General features: G+C 33.6%; 2 protein-coding genes and 1 non-coding gene across 3 annotated transcripts in view; 2 read left to right on the top strand and 1 right to left on the bottom strand.

Moving 5' to 3' along the window:
- The first annotated feature begins 542 nt into the window (after window positions 1–542).
- Window positions 543–12,515, top strand: LOC127810416 (uncharacterized). Its single transcript, XM_052349899.1, has 2 exons — window positions 543–724; window positions 11,850–12,515. The coding sequence occupies exons 1-2, from the start codon at window positions 628–630 to the stop codon at window positions 12,350–12,352; spliced, it is 600 nt and encodes a 199-aa protein (XP_052205859.1). The 5' UTR covers window positions 543–627; the 3' UTR covers window positions 12,353–12,515.
- On the top strand, window positions 6,416–6,522 carry LOC127810737 (small nucleolar RNA R71). Its single transcript, XR_008025548.1, has one exon. It is a non-coding gene; the product is annotated as a small nucleolar RNA R71 (small nucleolar RNA).
- A 5,493-nt stretch (window positions 12,516–18,008) lies between the features above and the next one.
- The window catches only part of LOC127809139 (AP-1 complex subunit mu-2-like), a 34,957-nt gene continuing 31,988 nt past the window's right edge, over window positions 18,009–20,977 (bottom strand). The window contains exon 11 of the mRNA XM_052347842.1: window positions 18,009–18,158. Coding sequence (XP_052203802.1) covers window positions 18,090–18,158 — 69 coding nt within the window. The 3' untranslated portion in view covers window positions 18,009–18,089. The remainder of the gene's footprint in view (window positions 18,159–20,977) is intronic.

Below are 20,977 nucleotides of genomic sequence, written 5' to 3'. Positions count from 1 at the left end.
TACATATAAAAGTTATTAGTTCAAAATTAGAGTTTCATTCGAAACTAATCAAAGGTACAAAATGTATAAATAGTTGTGACTCCAAAAAATAAAAGTCGGTATATATAAAAGAAAATGATGTTGAATAATGAGATTGTGATAGTTGGCGAAAATAAAGAGGGTTAAGTTATTGGTTATGTTTGATTTTTTTGGTTAATAATATCAAAAAAATTGAATCAAATAATCAAAATTTTTGAAAAAAGTAATTGAATCGAACCAAATTGAATAATTAAAAATTTTGAGAAAAATAACCGAATTAAACCACTATTGAGAAAAAATTGAACTGAATTAACAGTTTCGATCCATTCAATTTAATTAATTGGCTTTAACAAAGTATTTGTCACCCCTAATTGAGAGAAAGATATGAATTCATTACTTTTTTTTTTCTTTTTATGTTGAGCTAGGGTTAAGACAAATAATAATATAATATTAAATTTTAAGAAAGTTTAAAGGAAAGAAATATAGAAGGTGTGCCGCAGTACACTTATAAACATCAGAAATAATTGAGGCGGCCGGGGATGACTCCTTTCTCTTAACCTGAAAAACACCAACACACTAACTGCAAACAAGACGGCGTGTATTGATCAGATGGGAAGTGAATCGAACAGCGACAATAGGATGCTGACCAGGGCTGAGAGGCAGGGGTGGAACTTGCCGGAGTTCGCCGATCAGATTTGGGAGAACTGTGAGTTTCTGTAATTTCTTTCTATATTCTTTCAATATTTGCTTTCATTGTTTTTCCCCTCAATATATAATATTTAAGGTTCGTTTAATTTCCACATATACATGTATGATGGATTATTCCATATTTGGTACACTTTTGAAATGAATCACACATTAAACACTAAAGAGATTTGTAAAATTCCTTGGAAACTAACATATGTATAGAACTTTCAAGGGACACCCAAATCAGGCAATGATAATGTTGGATCAAAATCTGATTTTGATTACTTAGTTCTAACTTGAATTTATCTGGTTCTTTGATCCTTTTCTTAGTTTATGTTGAACAACTTGTCTTTCTATTGCTGGGATGACAAATATCTTGACATCGGAAAGGGAGAGATTTGTTGGGCTTGATTTCTTCCTTTGTGAAGATGGTCATTAATTTTTACTTAAATCATTAATTAAGCAAAATAAAATCTATATAAATTAGGCTTATATAGAATATTTAGGAGTATTTTTGTCTTAAAAATATCAAGTATTTGGTGAATATATCTGGTTCTTTGATCCTTTTCTTAATTTCTATTGAACAACTAAACCATAACTAATAAGAATGATTAAGAGAGAATATCATACTCCTGTTTGAAACATACATATGAGCATGGTAAACTGTTTTCGAAGGGATCGATGTGCATTCTTCAAAATAACTTTTACATTCTTTTAATTAATTTCCACTGTTTAGTTTTCATTATTTTTGTGAATTTATGATTTAATTAGCTTTCCCATATTATTAACACTGCCGATTTGTGTTGCAAAACCACAAATGGTCATGTGCGCAGGCCGCCTAGCCCCCTTCATCCAACTAATTTTAATTTTTTTAAATAATTTTAGGAAAGTTCATAAATTATTATTTAAATTATTTAATAATTATCATAATTTAAATTATGTTATCAGTTATCATAATCTTAAATTATTTTATTTTTATCAATCAAATAATTATTAATATTATTTTTTCTAAATTATTTTATTTTTATTTAATAACAAAATATTCCCCCAAAAAATTAAAAATAATGGCAAAAGATACTCAGCCTCTTTCCCTAAGCTAAATCCCCAAATCTCCAAAGTCTAAAGTCCAAACCCCCATTGCCTTCATCTCCCTCACATACTTTCCCCTTCGTCGTCTATGATAAAATAAAAGTGCTATGACACACACTAAGAGAGGGAGTGAATTGGATTATTTTTATAGTAACTTGAGAAATTTGAAATTTTTTTCAATAAAAGATTAATGTGTGAAACAAATAAGAAATTGATGTATGCTTGAAAATGGAAAGAAATTAAAGAGTACAATGACACAAGAACACCAAGAATTATAGTAGTTTGGCTTAACTAAAGCTTAATCCATTACCTTAACTCTTCACTAAAGATTTTGAAATAAATCCACTAAATTCTCTACTTGAACCAAGTAGGTCTTCTAGTTCAAAGATTAGGGAATACAACTTCATACACACAATGTCGGCCCTTTAGCTCTTGCTAGGAAATTGAATACAACTTTGAAATAGAGATTTTAAGAGTTTTACTTCTTACTTACAAGTTCTCTCAATAAAATACAAGGCTTTGAAATAATGAAAGAATGAATACAACAAAAGCCTTATCAATAAAAATGAGAGAATACAAATTTAAACACAATGAAAGCTCTTGATCCCTTGGTAGTTGAACAATAAAATCTTTTAAGAGCTTTAAAAGAGCCATTAGTCCTCTATTTATAGTTAATGGAGAGTAGAGACAAAAATATGATCGTTGGTAGTGGTTGGGGCATTTAATGCGATCAAAAACTAACCGTTACAAGTTTCTGCGAAACAAACAATTGACATAAGAAACAAGTTGATAGATTCAAGCAATCAAACTAGACTTAGTCAACAGATTGATACTATCTGTCGACAAAATCATTTTATTGATTCTGTTAATCGACAGAGCCTTAGGGATTAGTCGACAGAATAAGGTTTAGAAAAAATTTCAAAGAAAAAATTACACTGTTAGTCAACAGATGCATATAGGTTAGTCGACAAATAAAAAAGAACTTTCATACTATTAGTCGACAAATCCAATGAATTAGTTGACAGATCAAGACAAATTTTCAAAAGTTTAGAGACTACCATTTTATTAATCGACAGATGACTTGAGCTTAATCGACAAATCATAAGAAAAATATTTAATGTAGTCGATAGACAAATCTTTCAAATTGATTTGATTTAATATATGTTTCACTTGTTTTTTCCAATCTCCTTAGAAGGTTTTGAATACTTGTTTTATTACATAGAAATTGATTTTTGATTGCAAACTAAAGACTTGATACATAGAGAGAATTTACTTGGAATATTTTCATCATCAAAACCTTAATCCCAAGAGTAAAATATCAATCTCCCCCTTTTTGATGATGACAAAACCTATATTGATTTAAAAATTAATTTAATTTATTTTCCCATTTTCTCCCCCCTTTTCGTCATAAGTAAAAAATGTTTATATTTAAAAAAATTCTTTTGAACAACATAGTATAAAGAGATCATTACTTAGGTATACGAGATTGAGCTGAAACTCTCCTTTAAGATGGCATAATCAAAAAGTGTTGCAAGAAGAATATGAGAAGAAACCAAACGAAGAGAATCAGTTAATTGGTATTATAGCGTAAGTAATTCAATCATAAGGCATTCAAGAGTAAAAGAAAAAATTCTCACACATTAATTTTGCAAAAGAACATAAGATAACCATTCAAAATGCCAAAAGGAAATTTTGTTCTATTACAAGACAAAATGTGTGATACAAGAAGATCAAATTTGGTATCCTTCTCCAACAAGTTGCACAGTGGCTTCGTAATCTTGGAGAAATCCTTGATGAATCTTCTATAAAAACTAGTGTGCCCTAAGAAACTTCTGATGCCCTTTACTGACGTTGGTGGAGGGAGTTTCTCAATTACTTGAATCTTTGCTTTGTCAACCTCTATACCCCTAACTAAAATCCAATGTCCTAACACAATTCCTTCTTGGACCATGAAGTGACACTTCTCCTAGTTAAGCACGAGATTTGTTTCTTCACAGCGCCTTAGAACAAGAGTCAAGTTCTTTAAACACTCATCAAATGATGAACCAAAAACTGAGAAATCATCCATGACTACTTCAATAAATCTCTCCACCATGTCTAAAAAAAATTGACATCATGCAGCGTTGAAATGTAGCAGGTGCATTACATAAGCCAAAAGGCATAATTTGATATGCAAATGTGTCATATGTACAAGTGAATGTTGTTTTCTCTTGATCTTCCGGGCTATTAGAATTTGATTGTATCCCGAGTAGCCATTAAGGAAACAATAGTGGGAATGACTTGTTAGATGCTCCAACATTTTATGAATGAGTGGTAGGGGAAAGTGATTTTTTCAGGTTGCATCATTCAACTTGCGATAATCTATGCAAACCCGTCATCCTGTAGTTGGTCAGACTGGAATGAGCTCGTTATGTTCATTCTTTTCCACTGCAATTCCTCTTTTTATCGGCACAACTTGAACAGGACTAACCTATGCACTATCCTATATGGAGTAAATAATCCAAGCATCAAGCAATTTCAATACCTCAGCTTTGACCACATCTTGAAATTTGAGGGTTTAGTCGACATTGATGTTGCACTATCGGCTTATAAGTTTCTTTCATGAGGATCTTGTGCATCTAAAGGGAAGGACTAATGCCTTTGACATCCGCTATAGTCCATCCAATAGTTGATTTGTATTCCTGAAGCACTCGAAGTAATTTATCTTCCTCATCTTTATTGATAAAATTGGCAATGATAGCCGGAAAAGTAGAGGATTCCCCTAAATAAGTGTAACGAATATGTGAGGGCAACTACTTCAACTCAAGTTTTGGTGTTTGCTGAATAGAAGGGAGTGGCTGAGAAGGACTGATACCCAATTCCATGTACTGTCTCCCTCTTCTCATCGGTTCCGAGCCTTACAGATATTGCACACATTCTTCAATGGTAGCTAAAACTGAATTTTCATCCTGTGAGTGCATGATGCATGCCTCCCAAGGATCTGTTAGATGCTCTAATTTGAAAATTTCCTTTACTTCTCTGTCCACAATATCTATCCGGAAACATGAATCTGATGAGCTGGGTAATTTGAGTGTCTTAAACACATTGAAAGTGACTTTCTCCTCATTCTGCCTTAACATTAATTGTCCCTTCTGCACATAAATGAGGGCTCGTCCCGTGGCTAGGAAAGGTCACCCTAATATGAGCGGAACATCCCTATCTTCTCCCACATCCAAAAATGACGAAATCAGTAGGGAATATGAATTTATCCACTTTCACTATGAGGTCTTCAACAATTCCACGTGGATGTTTCACTAATCTGTCCACCAATTGCAATGACATCCTTGTAGGCTTTGCTTCTCCTAACCCGAGTTCCCTGAAAATAGAATAAGGCATTAAATTAATACTAGCACCCAAATCACATAAAGCTTGTTCAAAATATAAACTACCAATGGTACAAGGGATAGTGAAACTCCCTGGATCCTTCAATTTTAGTGGTAGCTTATTTTGCAATATAGCACTACTCTCCTCCATCAACATGACAATCTCGTGCTCATCCAACCTCCTCTTATTCGAAAGGATCTCTTTCATGAACTTTGCATAGTTGGGCATTTGGGCTAAGGCATCCACAAACGGTATATTAATATGAAGTTTCTTGAATACCTCCAAAAACTTCTCAAATTGCTTATCCATCCTGTGTTTGCGCAACTTCTAAGGGAATGGAATCGGAGGGACATATAGCTTCACCGGTGGTGGTATCACCTTCTCTTGGAGCTCTTATTTAGCTAAAGCTTCTTGTTCCTCTTGATTATTTGGAGCCTCAGACTCATCTGATTCAGCTGGTGTCTCTTGAACTTTTTTAGTCTCTTTCACAACTCCGGGTCTTTTAACATGAATTTCTGGGAGCTGTATCCAGCTTCTTGTTGTGATCGCATTTACTTGCTTCTTCGGGTTCACCTCAGTGTTACTAGGCCATGTGCCTGGTTGCCTCCTTGTTAGGATTTTTGCTAGCTACCCAATTTGATTTTTAATATTCTTAATAGCTGCGTCGGTCCGATCACTTCATTCTTGAAGCTTTGAAACCGCTTCTTCCCATCCTCATTTTTCCCCTTGTGGCCGCTCTTGTTTTGGTGGATTTTGGATGTTCTGAGTATTACCATAAGAGAAATGAGGATGATTGCTCCAACCCATATTGTATGTCTATGAGAATGGGTTATTGTGCTACCTTTGGAAATTTTGTTGACGTTGGAAATTTTGAGCGTAGGTAGCTTGCTCCGTGAATGGTGGATTTATGAGCAACGGGCATTCAGACGATAGATGAGTTGCTCCACAAGTTTCACATATGGGGAGTGATCCTTGCACCATATTAACATTCAAAGAATACTTTAAGGCTTCCATCTGCTTTGATAATGCATCAATCTTGGCCAACATTAACGTGTTAACATCCACTTCATACACTCTAGCTACTCTTTTATGTGAGTTTCTATCTAACCACATCACTAGCTGCTCACTCATTGTCTTGAAAAGATCATGAAGCTCCCCGACTGATTTATTTCGAATAGATCCTCTTGCTATAGAATCAACTGCAGAGCGGCTATGAGAAGTGAGTCCAACATAGAAGTGATTTTGAGATGGTAGTGGAAAACTATGACTAGGATACTTTCTCAATAGCTCCTTGAACCTCTTCCATGCTTTGTGAAAATTTTCAGATTCAGCTTGCTGAAAAGTTGAAATCTCATGCTTAAGCTTGTTAATCTTGGCCGGTGGGAAGTATTTGAGTGTGAACTTCTGTATCAAATCTGTCCGTGTAGTAATACTACTCGGTGGTAATGAATCTAACCACTCTCGAGCCCTATCCTTCAAAGTGTGAGGAAAAGGCTCATCTTGAGTGCCTCTTCATTAATTCCTTAATACTTGAAATTCCCACAATACTCCAGAAACCGAGACAAGTGATAATGTGGATTTTCCTCGCTCATTCCATAAAATGGTATGTTGTTGGCGAAGAGATTGATCTTGTCTGGCCTCAATTGAAAGTTCTCATGCTCGTAGGGAGGATAGATTATACTTGATCGGTTCTCAATCACTGGGGGCATCATGAAGTCCCCCATCAGAATGTCTCTTTCATTAACTTCAACGGGTTGTGCCATTTGAACAAGTTGATTAGCATTGTCACCCATATTATTCCGTTGCTCTTCCCTTCTTGTTTTCTGTTCACGACGCCTTTGATGGGACGTCCTTTCTATCTTAGGATCGAACTCAGAAATATCCGAACGTTGTAAACGGCTCATGTACTATCTCAATCCCAGACACACACAAATTGAAATAGCTCAGCCCAGAAAATAATGAGAACAAAATTTGACAATTAAAGCTAATATCAGTCAAAGCAGTAATCAAAAGAGCTAGTCCCCGACAATGGCGCTAAAAACTTGTTCGTCTAATTCTATCCCGCAAGTGGACGGATTGTGACAAGTAATATAGTGATGAATAGAGTGTTGTACCCACGAGAACTAACTTTTGATGTTTACTCTAACTGATTTAACCTTAACCTAATGCACACATTAATAATGACTTCAACTGTAATAAAAACTAATTTACGAATAAAAAAATGCAAATAAAATAATTTATTTGATTCAAAAACTCACAAGGATAAGGCACTAGGGTTTGTGAATCCACCCTCGGCCTTCTATGATTCAATTATTCATTACTCGGATCTTGCTATTTCTTATCTTAGGTTGAAAATCAATGATCCAATTACAACCAAAAGCCTCTCTCGATGGTCATTCAGTTCTATGTATATATATGAGATTAACTATCTCTAGTCAACCTTCGAACATATAAACATGCATTCAATCACGGAGATCATCACAAAAGGATTTCACAAGACATAATGGTATCTCTACCTATTATAGGACCCTGCGTTGTTTGTTACCATGTTTAATCCGTATTGAATCTCTTAAAAGCAATACAAATCACAAATATGTTTCAATGGTGATCGAGCATCAAAACGACATTATGAACATAACAAACAATCAACCCAAATGGATAAGAAAATAGCAAACCGAATAACTTTAAATTAAACCATTAGAAGTCGAGGTTTCATCATTCACCCTAGCTATAATGCATTCACCTTAGCAATGCATTCTTGCAATCAAAAGAAAAAGAAAAGAGTTAGAATCCATAGCAAAGAATTGAGAAAGAAAAGAAAAATACAACCCAAGAGTATAGTCTTCAATCTTCCGTCTACTTTTCTTCCATCCAAAAACTCCCCAAATCCCTCAAGAATAAGTCTTTATATAGTGCTTTTTATGTTATTAAAGTCGTGCACAGTGAAAACTCTCGTTTCCCATTGATTTGGATGGAGACGGGCCGAAATCGCGCTTTGAATTGAAGTTCTGAACTCTACTGCGGTCTTACCGTTGTATGCTTGTTGCTGCAGACCCGTGAGCTTCAGATAGCAATTCCTAAAGCTGTCTTACAGCGGTATGCATTCCGCTGTAAGACCGTGAGCTCCAGAATCTAAGTCTTATTGCGGTCTTAGAGCGGTATACATTTCGCTGTAGGCTACTATATTTCTTCCTTGGCCTCTTTCTTCTTCACTTTTCACTCTTGTTCCACTTTCACTTTTTCCATCTCATTTCAAGTTAATAGCTGGCCATGCCTTTTAAGTTTTATTTCCACTTCTATCAAGCACCAAAATCGTTTCTTTTTGTTCCATATCCGCATGTAATGTTTACCTATATTGACAATATTAAGCCGAAAATGAGTAGCAATCATGTTCTTTGAATACTTAAATGCTAAGATTGAACCATTAAATAAGAGTGCAAAATATACTGATCAGTAGTCAAAACCATCTCGTCTGCATACAATGCGATCCTAGGTCGCCCCCTACTCAATGTCGTTAGGGCCATAGTCTCCTTCTGTTATCTATTGATGAAGTTTCCTACTCCTTCGGGCATAGGGAAAATTCGAGGAGACCAGGGACATGCACGCACTTGCTACGTGTCGTCTACAAAGGGATTACATTAAAGAGCGATTGTTACACATGCCTAGGTCGCCCCCAGCGGGATTATGAACCTAGGCATGTGTAATTGAGCCATTTCAAAAAAGAAGATGTTTATACTCTTTAATGTAATACATCACTACTTTCTGTGCATTCTCTATTATATTTTTTCGGGCCTAGGAACAATCGCTCCCTAAAAACTGATTGGCCTGTTGTCCCTCCTAACGGCCCGACAACAATGTTCACACAATCGCTCCCTCGAAAATGATTGGCCCGTTGTCCTTCTTAATAGCCCGGCATCGCGGTTCGCACAATCCCTTCGTCCAAACGATTGGTTCGTTGTCCCGCCTAACAGCCCGACAACGCGATTCGCACAATCACTCCCTTAAAAACAATTGGCTTGTTGTCCCACCTAACAACCCAACAACGCGGTTTACACAATTGCTCCCTAAAAAATGATTGGCCCGTTGTCTCGCCTAACGGCCCGACGTGGTTCGCACAATCGCTCCCTCAAAAATGATTGGCCCGTTGTCCCGCCTAACAGCCCGGCAACGCGGTTTGCACAATCCCTTTGTCCAAACGATTGGCCTATTGTCCCGCCTAATGGCCTGGCAACGCAATTCGCACAATCACTCCCTTGAAAACAATTGGCTTGTTGTCCAGCCTAACGGCTCGACAATGTGGTTCGTACAATCCTTTCATCGAAACGATTGGCCTGTGTTCATTACATAATTGATATTACATCATGTTCATATAAATATTACATCATGTTCATTACATAATATGCATAATTCTTATATGATGCCGCACGATGAGCCGTGTATAAAGTTAAACAGATAATGCTTGTAGGCATCTTCGCCTAGCCCAGAGTTGCGCCCGGGCAGGTTCTTTAGGGGCTAAGACCCTACTTCGGCAGCCCACCGTGAGGCTCATCTTCTCCCGGAGGACCCCCTAGGATGTCTGGTTCTCCAAAATGGATCCCTCATAAGCTCGTCCGATTGCTACTAATGTGTAGGTATATCCCCTATTCCTTGTAACTGTACCGGGACTGATCTCTCTTGTCAGGCAAGATATGCCCTCAGAGGTCCACCTACGACCCCGGTCAGTACACCAAGGACCAAAGCTACCCAACGCCTATCTCCACCAGTAGACTCCTACCAGCTGTCAACCTCACTCTGCCTCGGCTCCAGCTTTTCCTTTACAAATTTGATTGTCGTAGTTTTTGGGCTACAACACATTCTTTCTTCAGCTATCCACTTCTTAATTTTTTCCACATCGGCCAAAGTGACTCCTTTCTTAATTACTTGCATGAGGCTTGTGTCCTGCATAAGATAGATGTGCATTCTTGCTTTCCAATAATTAAAGTTAGTACCATCAAAATATGGTGGACGTGTAGTGTTTTGATCTTCATGTTGAGAAGAGCTAGCAAAGTGTGCCATTGTGTGGATCTTGTCCCTAAGTGATTAAACCTAAACAAAAATAGTGGGAACATGCTCTAATACCAATTGATAGAATGGAAGTGCTATGGCAAACACCAGGAGGGGGGTGAATTGGATTATTTTTATAGTGGCTTGTAAAACTTGAGAAGTTTGAAATATTTTTCAATGAAAGATTAATGTGTGAAACAAATAAGAAATGGATGTATGCATGAAATGGAAGGAAATTGAAGAGCACAAGCACACAAGAACACCAAAAATTATAGTGGTTCAACTTAACCAAATTTAGTCCACTATCTTAACTCCTCACAAAGAATTTAGAAATGAATCCACTAAACCCCCTAGGTAATACAACATCTTTCACACAATGTAGACCTTCTAGCTCTCGTTAGGAAATTCAATACAATTTTGAAAGAGAGATTCTAAGAGTTTTACCTCTTAATTACAAGTTCTTTCAACAAAATACAAGACTTTGAAATGATGGAACTATGAATACAATAAAAGCCTTACCAATAAAAATAAGAGAATACAAATTTAAACACAATGAAGGTCTTTATCACTTGGTAGTTGAACAATAAAATCTTCTAAGAGCTTTAAATAAGCCACCAGTCATTTATTTATGGTTGGAGAGTAGAGAAAAAATCATACCGTTTGTGGTGGTTGAGGTCATTTAATGCGACCAAAAATTAGTCGTTATAAGTTTATGTGAAACAAGCTATTGACAGAAGAAACAAGTTAGTCAACAGATTCAGGCAATCAAACTAGACTTAGTCGACAAATTGATACTATTTATCGACAGAATCATTTTATTGATTATGTTAGTCGACAGAGCCTTAGGAATTTATCGACAAAATAGGGTTTAGAAAAATTTTCAAAGAAAAAATCACACTATTAGTCGACAGATGAAAATGAACTTTAATACTGTTAGTTGATAGATCCAAGGAGTTAGTCAACAGATTAAGATGAATTTTTAAAAGTTTAGAGATTACTATTCTGTTTGTTGATAGACAGATGCTTTGAGTTTAGCCGATAGATCATAGAAAAAATATTTATTATGGTCAATAGACAAATCCTTCATATTGATTTGATTTAAGATATATTTCACTTATTTTTTCCAATCTCCTTAAAACATATACGAAGGCTTTGAATACTTGTTTCATTACATAGAAATTGATTTTTGATTGCAAACTAAAAACTTGATATGTAGACAAAATTTACATGGGATATTTTATTTTCATCATCAAAACCATCAAACTAATGAGAATGATTAAGAGAGAAGAATATCATATTCCTGTTTGAAACATATGTATGAGCATGGTAGACTGTTTTCAAAGGGATCGCTGTGCATTCTTCAAAATAACTTTTACATTCTTTTAATTAATTTCCACTGTTCGGTTTTCATTATTTTCGAGAATTTATGATTTAATTAGCTTTCCCATATTATTAACACTGCCGACTTGTCTTGCAAAACCACAAATGGTCATGTTTGGTTATAAGTGCGTACATGTAAGATGATGCAAACACGATAGGAATTAAGATGCTGCTTGCACAGAAAACTTTTACAGGAGAAGCTTAGAGAATATGTGGTGGATTAATGATTACTACAATTAATTAATACATCTTTCTTGAATCTTCCTCAGTTTTGGAGGAGTACGCATCGCTGAAACAAACCGTAAAGGTGGCTTTTCGCAGACTACTGATGATGCGTCCTGCCCGAGATTCATCCCCAAATGATGAACGCCCTGACGCTGAAAATCCCGCAAATGCCAATAACAATACTTCCGCTGGAGACGACAGCAATCCATCGGATAATAATACTGGTTCTGTCGATCCATCCCAAAATGAGCGGTGGACAAAACTGGCAAAGCCAATCATGGCCTCCTCTGTCAGTGTTGGTTCCAATTCCCAGTCGAAATGGGCCAAGATTGCAAGTGCACTGGCCTTTGCAACTATTCTGACCGCACTGTGCCTCAACATCCCCTACCGTGTAGCCAACGCCATCCGCCTATACCTGATAAAGTTTGCTGCCATTGCCCTTCTTGGTGGGATGCTTGCTGCCATTGTGGACGGTCTGCCCGCACCGTATGCGTGGGCTGCCGGGGCCGTCTGTCTTATCCCTGCAGTAGCGATCATGACGGATTGAACGACTTCATCTTGATGTCAGCTCTTTTATGCAACATTTGTGATGATTAGTTAACGAATTTATAAGTGAGCAGGTGCTGGGGAGTTTGGGTCACAGGTCATTTAAAACTTGGAGTATCTTTAAAAATTTAGAGCATTAAAAATTTTATTGAGGTTCTTTTTAATATTAAAATATTTATTATTAAAAATTTATTAAAATTCATTTTAGATAAAAAATATTTTTATTGTTGAACTTGACAAAAAGAATTTATTAGAACCCCTTTCTTAAGTCGGCCTGCAAGTGAAAACTAAAATTTCGTCACTAATATTTTATTATTAGTGACGAAAAATTACTTTCATCACCAACCATAATCATTTAAATGTTCAATGACAAAAGTTAAACATTGCTCACTAATTCTTTAAAATATAATGATGACGTCAAATTATTCCTTTTGACTACGACATTTACGATACATTAGTGACGATTATTTTTGCCAATAATGATATTAAAAAAGAACAACAAATAATTTTGTCACTAATTGAAGAATAGAAGTATGGACAAAATTATTGACTTATCGATGATAAAATAATTTTGTCAGTAATGGTGTTAACAATTAACAATTAATTTTTTCATTACCATTTTAAGGATATAAACCAATACTAAAAATAATAGCTTATTAGTGAAGAAATGATTTTATGGTCAATAGATAATATAATTAGTGACGGACTCTTTTTGTCATTTTTTTAAGAATAAAAAATGTAAACAAATTAATTAGTTATAAAATTAATGATTTTACCGAGACGAAACTTTTGCTAATAATGGTGTTTAGCTATCAATAAATTGTTTCATCTCTAATTTAGAGATAAAATATGCATGACTAGACAACAAATAATAAATTAATTATTAATAATGAATAAACATCTTTAAAAAAATTAAAATTTTTACTAGTGCTCATTATTTATAATAATTAAATAAAAAAACTAATCAATTTAAAATTGTCAAGTAATAAAAACAAAATAACAACGAAACCCATAATACATACCTAGTTGATATATGGGCATATGTAATTGTTACTAAAAATAAATTAGCATCATTATTATTTAGAAAATATCAACTTAATAAAAATCATATAATTTAATTATCTAATAAATATTTATATACTCAAAAAATTATAAATATTTTCTCAAAAATTTAACAATATTTTTTTAAAAAAAATATCAACTGATTTCCAAAGTTTTAAACACTTCTACAAAGTAAAAGTGTTTATATTTTTTGAGAAATTATTACTAAATATTCGTCCCTGAACATTATTATTTATAAATAAATATAAATAAAAACTAAACTAAACTAATCAATTTTTCGTCCCTAAACATTCCTGCCATGGTTTTGGCTTTTTTTTTTTTTATGTTTTTTGGTAATTGGCATTTAACTGTTAAATAAAAACTAAAATAATATTAATAATTATTTGATTGATAAAAATAAAATAATTTAATATTATGATAATTAATAAAATAATTTAAATTATGATAATTATTAAATAATTTAAATAATAATAATCTAAAATATGATAATAAAATAATTTAAATTATTGTATCAAATTAATATATGTTTAAAAATATAATTATTGAGCCTATAGTTTTGCCGCACTTTAAAAATTTTGCCCTATTAAAATTTTGTATTATGGCACTTTATTACTGTATCTTATTAGAATTATTTTATTAAAATATTTCAAAAATTTTGTACTTTTTAAAAAATATTCTAAAAAGATTGACCCAATATGAGTTTTTTTTATTATAGTCTTTTCCTTATTCTTCTCTCTCTTCCATTTTATGTCATGTTTATGCTTATATTAATTTTCTCCAAACCAAAAACAAACCTATGCATATTGAAAATTCTATTTAAATATAAATATATAATACATGATATATAATATCATTAAAAATATTAGAAAAATTATTAAAATAATATTTTTATATTTATGTTAATTTTATTCAAAGTTGTTAAATTCGGGATTTTAAGTGAAATCAAAAAATTGTTCATAAAATCGAATCGTAAGATTTTATAGATAATTAAAAATACTCTTCAATTTTTGTAAATATATATTTATAATAACATAATTTTGTAAAAAATGAATTAATATCTTTTAATAACCTGATTATTCCTTATTATAGTTCAAAAGATGATACTTTCAAAATATAGCTCAAAAATTAGCAGGTTGATATAGACAATTTAGAGACAAAATATAGGTAATTTAGAGGTAAAATATAGCTTAAAATTCTTTAGATGATTCTTTTAACGTCTTCCATTAGATTTATGTTGCATTTTTTTCTTGATTTAATATTGATTAAATCAAGTAAAATCCCGATTTGAGGTTTGGTGGTCCATTAGTTAATTACTTGTTTATCTTGATTTACTTATGCAATCAATATTAAATCAAGTAAAAATTATAATTTAAATCAAATAAATTGAAACTTATGTAATTAATGTTGGATACTATGTGACATTAGAACTTATGCAATCAATGTTAATTCAAGTTCCAATTTAGAGGCAAAATATAACAATTCATTACATAAGTTCCAATGTCAGATATTATGTGACATTGAAACGTTGAAAGCATCCTTTAAATTGCAACTTAAATCAATGAAGGTCTTTAAATCGTAAAATCATTTGGAGATCTATAAAGCGTAAAATCGTATATGTAAAATCGAGATTTTATAGAATTTTATCCTAAATTAGATTTTATATAAGATTTGAATCATTTAAGGATCTTCAAATTGTAAAATCATAAAATCGTACGCGTAAAATTGAGATTTTAACAACAATAATTTTATCTCTTTTTAAAGAGTATTATAATTACCAAAGACAAGATTAACTCTACAGTAAAAGATCCCTTTTCTCTTTTTTCGAAGAGTACCAAAAGTCCAAGATAGTACAAATTGATAAGATTTGTCCCTCCAATTATAAACATAACATGTAATATAGATTTAATAAATTTTTATCAATAAATATAAATATTAATTATAAAATTAACAATTATTTATAAATTATATGCACTTACATATAAGCACTTAAATCAAAAGATAAAATATTAAAAAGATGAGATTTGTTAAAAGCGAAATACATTTTAAATTCAATGGAAGAAAGATTTAAAATATCATAATTCATCCAAAAAAGAAAAATTCATATAAAAATACAATTTCACTTCCCAAAATTTTTTAAACTACTTTTTCACTCGTCTCTAATTTTCAATAGCTTTTAGTCATTTCTTATTTAGAATTGTAAATGAGAATACTCATTCCTCAACAATTCAATTCAACTCAATAAAAATTATTTAAATTTATTTATTAAGATAAATAAGACGAAGTAAAGTTTAATTTTAAAATTTAATTTATTTAATTTAAAAAAATTTGACTCATTAGTTCATGAGTTAAACTAGATTAGAGCTCACAACCGAATCTAATTAAAAGTTTATGAATAATTTATTTATAAATAAAAAAAAATATTTAATATATATTATAAATAATATTATTAAATATATATTAGACTCTTAATTACTTTTAATCTTAATAATAATATTCTCATAACATATACATATATATATATATTATATACATATTCAATTTATCTCTCATTTTAATTTATCTCCTGCACTCTCAATTTCTATTTTATTATTTTATATTTATTTTTTAATAAATAAATAAATTAAAATAGTTGGACAAAGCTACTAGGCATGTGCACTCTATTTGTAGGATAGGCTTTATCAAAATCATTCTACTTCTTATTACAATATAGCAAATTTTATTATATATTTAATTTAAAATACATGTATCTTTTAAAATTTAAATTTTAATAAATTATTAAAACTTATTTGCTTAAATATTATTTTTATGTTGGTTGAGGTTAGGGGAAATTGAAATTTAGAGAGAATTGTTGTTCCCATTCTATCGAAGCCTTTACAAATATAATATATATATATATATTATAATATTATTATCACATAAAAAAGCAACAAATTATTATAAATCTAATTTCCAACATTGCCTTTCTCTCTTTTTCTTCCAGTTTGAAATTGAAATTTTAAAAGGGACAAGAGGGCAAGGACGCTGCAACAAGTGCATCATTGCACGTGCAAATTGAAACGCGGTCTAACAAGCAAAGGGCAAATTAAAATGTATAATATATTATATTATATATTAACATAATTATATATAATATATTGTATAGAATCATGCTTAGATGTACAATTATTTTATATATTTTGGACTATATAAAAGGGTATTATGATCAAAATACCATGCGCCTCACATGTGCCTCACGCGCCTCTATGCGCTTTATGAAGAGTTTTTTTGTCATAATACTCTCTTATATAACTCAAGATATACAAAATAGATATACTAATAACATTTTCCTATTGTATATTATATATTTGCTGTCTTGTCCTCAAATTTTTTAAATATATAATATATTATATTATATTATATTATTATTAACATAATTATTATAAAAAAGAAGACAATAATTTTTAGCGTTTCTGTTTTCTTGATCTAGTTTGTCAAATAAATTTAATTTAAAATTAAAATTTTAAAAAGGACAAGAGAGGGCAAGCTAATGCATTGGAGTGCAATTTTGTTCACCCCTTTAACGGAGTGACCATCACCCTCGCTGCTTTTGTGAGGATGAAAATTACGAGACAGTATGGGAATAATATTTAACTATCGTCCTGTTATTTTTCATCCTCATAATAGTAATGAAGGTGCTGGTCACTCCATTAAAAGGATGAACAAAATTGCAGTCACTGCATTGCAGCAGGTTTCTTGTTTAGTGAAATAAATTCAATTTGAAATTAAAATTTGGAAAAGGACGAGAGATGGCAAGCTACTGCAGCAGGTGTTTCCGTCTTCTTTTTGTTTTGTTAAATAAATTTAATTTAAAATTAAAATTTTGCAGAGAACAAGAGATGGCAAGCCACTGCAGCAGGCTCATCATTACACCTATATTATTAATATAATTATTATAAAAGAAAACAGCAGAAGCTGGGTGCGTAAGGAGTGCGACTTTAACGCAGGTGCACAAAACCTCAGTTGATTTGGAGGGCAAATGCGTAAATTTGCCCTCTAAATTAACAGAAAAGAAAATTTTACTTGCAGTTACTTTTTACTCTGCGCAGTTATTAAAAAATTATTTTTATTCTTTTATTTTTACAGCCAATTTAATAACTCTTCATATCTAATATTTTTTAAAAATATCATCTTTTACACAGCTATAACCATTCATACACATTCATCTCTATAACACATCTTCAAATCTCAACAATTTTAATCCACAAATACAAGCTTTACAAAATAAATTAGTAAAATTAAAAACATATATATACATACATAGACACATATACAATATACACACACAAATATATACATAAATATATATATACACACACAGATACACATATACGTACACATTTATATGCATATACACATAGTAGAGTGGCCATGGCGGCCATACTCGCCGGTGGGGCCATGAAGGCCGCCCCCGAACCCTAGGGTTCGGGGGAGCCAAATCACCCCAAATCCCAGGGTTTGGGGGCGCCTTATACTTTAAAAAAGTATTACAATTAACTATTATATTTTAAAAAAGTACAAATTACAATTGTATGAGCCATGCTTAGTTGCTGTTGTATGTGATTATTTGTACTACACGAGTTGATGAAAATTATTTACAAAACTTGCGTGTACGTGGGAATAACATTTGTGCCTGGGCGTTAGTGCTGAGATAGAGCTGCTGCTGGTGGTGGCAATTGGATATAATGCATGTGGGGCCACTCATTCACCTGCGATGCATCGCCACCCAATTAAAGCTAGCTACCTAAAAATGTCTTTATTGGAAGCATGAATGAATCAGGCACAAATGAATGAATGAATGAATGAAGCAGCACAGCACAGCACAACAGTAGAAATAGAACCAATTAACAAGAATAAAAAATGGGCGCCCCCAAACCTTGATTTGGCTCCAGGGTTTGCGGGTGCCTTGAAGCCCCCGAACTCTGGGGTTCGGGGGCGGCCTTCATGACCTCGTCGGCGAGTATAGTTGTCATGGCCACTCCACTGTGTGTGTATATATATATGTATATATGTATGTATGTGTGTGTATATGTATATCTACATGTATATATATATATTTATGTATATATTTGTGTATGCAGGGATGTGTATATGTGTGGTTGTGTGATTATGTATGTATATATGTGTATATATATGTGTGTATATATGTATGTGTTCTTTTATTTTCATCTTCATCTATTTTTTATTCTTTGCTGCATCGTCTCCGAAGTGAATGGTAGCCATGGTGACTATCGAGCAGTTAATTGTAATGGAAGGAAAAAATGGCTGCAATAGTAAGGGTAAATATGGTTTTTCAAAAAAGGGTATTTTAGATATACTAAAAAGTGGCTGTGAAGGGTAAAAAGAGTGGTTGCGAATAGAATTTCCCTAACAGAAAAGTAGACAGTTTTGGAGGGCAAATTTACGCATTTGCCCTCCAAATCAATGGAGGTTTTGTGCACGTGTTAAAGCAAGTGCACAAAATCGCACTCGCGTGTAAGGTGCATCTCTTCCCCATTTCCAAGGTCCCTTCCATCCTCTTATTCCTGAGTGCAATTTTGTTCACCCCCTTTAACGAGGTGAACATAACCCTCGTTAGTTTAGAATTAAAAATCATCTTTTTAGGGGTAGCCAAATATTACAATATTCCCCCCATTGGAGCTTCATGTCTCTCTCTCTCTCTCAGCCTCCACCATTATCTCTATTTATGTTTCTTTCTCACTCTCTCTCTTCCTCTCACACACACACACACACTCTCTCTCTCTCTCTCTCTCTCACACCAGTAGCATCGACGTCCTCACCAACAGCAACATCGGCGTCGGTTGTCTGACGTCCCCTCTAGCAGCGGTGTCTCTCTTTCTCCACCGCATCTCCTCCGCCTCCGTGATGTCAATCTATTCTCGTCCTTATTCAGGTAATTGCTGCTTTAATTTTTTGTTTGGAAATGCTCCGACGTCTTTCTGTTCTCTTCAACTTGGCCTTTTTCTTCAAACAGTTCATGTAATACCCGAGAAATTTTAAAGGACTCAAGAGTAATTTATTTTGAGCCAAAAATGAAATTTTTAGATAAATTGAGAGTATAACGGTAATTTATTACCATATGAATGACCCAATTAGCTGTAGGGAGTACCCTGGAGCCGAGATGCTAAAGGAAAATGATGTGGGATTAACAAGCATCGTGAGATAGGATTTATGGCATCAAAAGAAATCGAATCGGAATCGATTTTCGGTACAGCTAAAATGCAGCTACCATTTAGACTGCAAAATCGAATTATCGTAGGTGAATTTCGAGAAGTCAATAGAAGCATGAGGGGGTTTCGATTTTTCATAAGAAACAACCCTTTAGAGGTTTCAGAAAGAAACGAGAGGGTTTAAGGCTAAAATGAAGATTCGGGCCTAAGTGCAATTTTTTGAAATTGCTAGGAGGTCGAAACGATATTGTTTCAAAATTTTCGAGGGTCAAATTAATGTTTTAAGAATTGAGGGTCTTAATTAAAATTATGAAAAGATGATGGGCTAAGTGAAATGGGCCAAAATGAGAATAGCCAAAACATGAAGGGCCAAAGTGCAATTAAAGGAAAAATTGGCCAATGGAATCCAACCAGCACATGATCGGTTGGCGATGGCCGATTTCAACCATGGGGTTGCACGAGGGATGATCAGGGGAGCAACTTTTGATAAAAGGCTTGGTTGACAACGGCCATTGGGTTGGCCGGAAAAGCAAAAAAATAGACCAAGAATTCGGTCGGTTAGTCACTCACCTATAACTTGGATTCATGGTTGGCAAAGGTTGATTCCAGGGCCATCTGAGGGAGGTAGAAGCTCCTAAGGGGTCGGGTAAGGCGGCCAAGGGCATTTGGAAGCCCGATTTTGCCTATAAATAACTGAAAGGTGGCTGAGGGTTTTAAATATTTTTGGCTTCAAATCGACCTAATTTTTGAATAAATTGAGATGTGAGATTAAGGGGATTTTGTTTCTCATGCCCTAAGAATGCTTTCTAGAGAATTTGGGTCATTTTCATGGCAGTTTGAAGGGGTTTCGAGGCTTCGCCGGAGATGGAAGCGGGCGGCTGATCCGAACATTTAGCTCGGCAAATCGGAAGCCTTCCGGTTGTTCTTTTAAGCCGAGGAAAGTGCCATGGTGATCGACTGTTGGAGGAGAAAAGGGTGGCATTGAAAACCAGGAACGCCGGCTAACTGTCACCGGAGAAGACGATTGGCGCGTGGGCCATATGCGCTGGCTTTCACGTGCTGCCACTCGCCCTAGCGCATGTGGGCACGTGTGAGAGCATCTGGCCTTGGAAAAATTTGAGAAAATTCCAGAAAAAATGAGGAAAATATTTTACGGGAGTTTGTACAAAAAGTTTTGAGCTTTGCCTTCTTGATGTCTTGGTTTTTGCACTGAATAGCCTCATTTTGTGTGAAAACGCAACATCCAGGTAAGTTCAGTATTTTTCCTTTAAAGTTCATAGCCTATTATGAATTGTTGTGGAAAGAGATGTGAAAAAATAATCTCGATGGTATTTATTCGGATTTTTAGAAGGCAAAAT

This window comes from Diospyros lotus, chromosome 9 (genome assembly GCF_014633365.1).
Source record: "Diospyros lotus cultivar Yz01 chromosome 9, ASM1463336v1, whole genome shotgun sequence".
NCBI classification, from domain to species: Eukaryota; Viridiplantae; Streptophyta; class Magnoliopsida; order Ericales; family Ebenaceae; genus Diospyros; species Diospyros lotus.
This window is presented reverse-complemented; position numbering and strand designations above follow the sequence as displayed.

Bases quoted from the DNA above. Each gene is read 5' to 3' on its own strand.
- LOC127810416 (XM_052349899.1), top strand. From the start codon at position 628: ATGGGAAGTGAATCGAACAGCGACAATAGGATGCTGACCAGGGCTGAG. The intron at 725-11,849 runs GTGAGTTTCTGT...AATCTTCCTCAG, and splicing joins CGATCAGATTTGGGAGAACT to TTTTGGAGGAGTACGCATCG.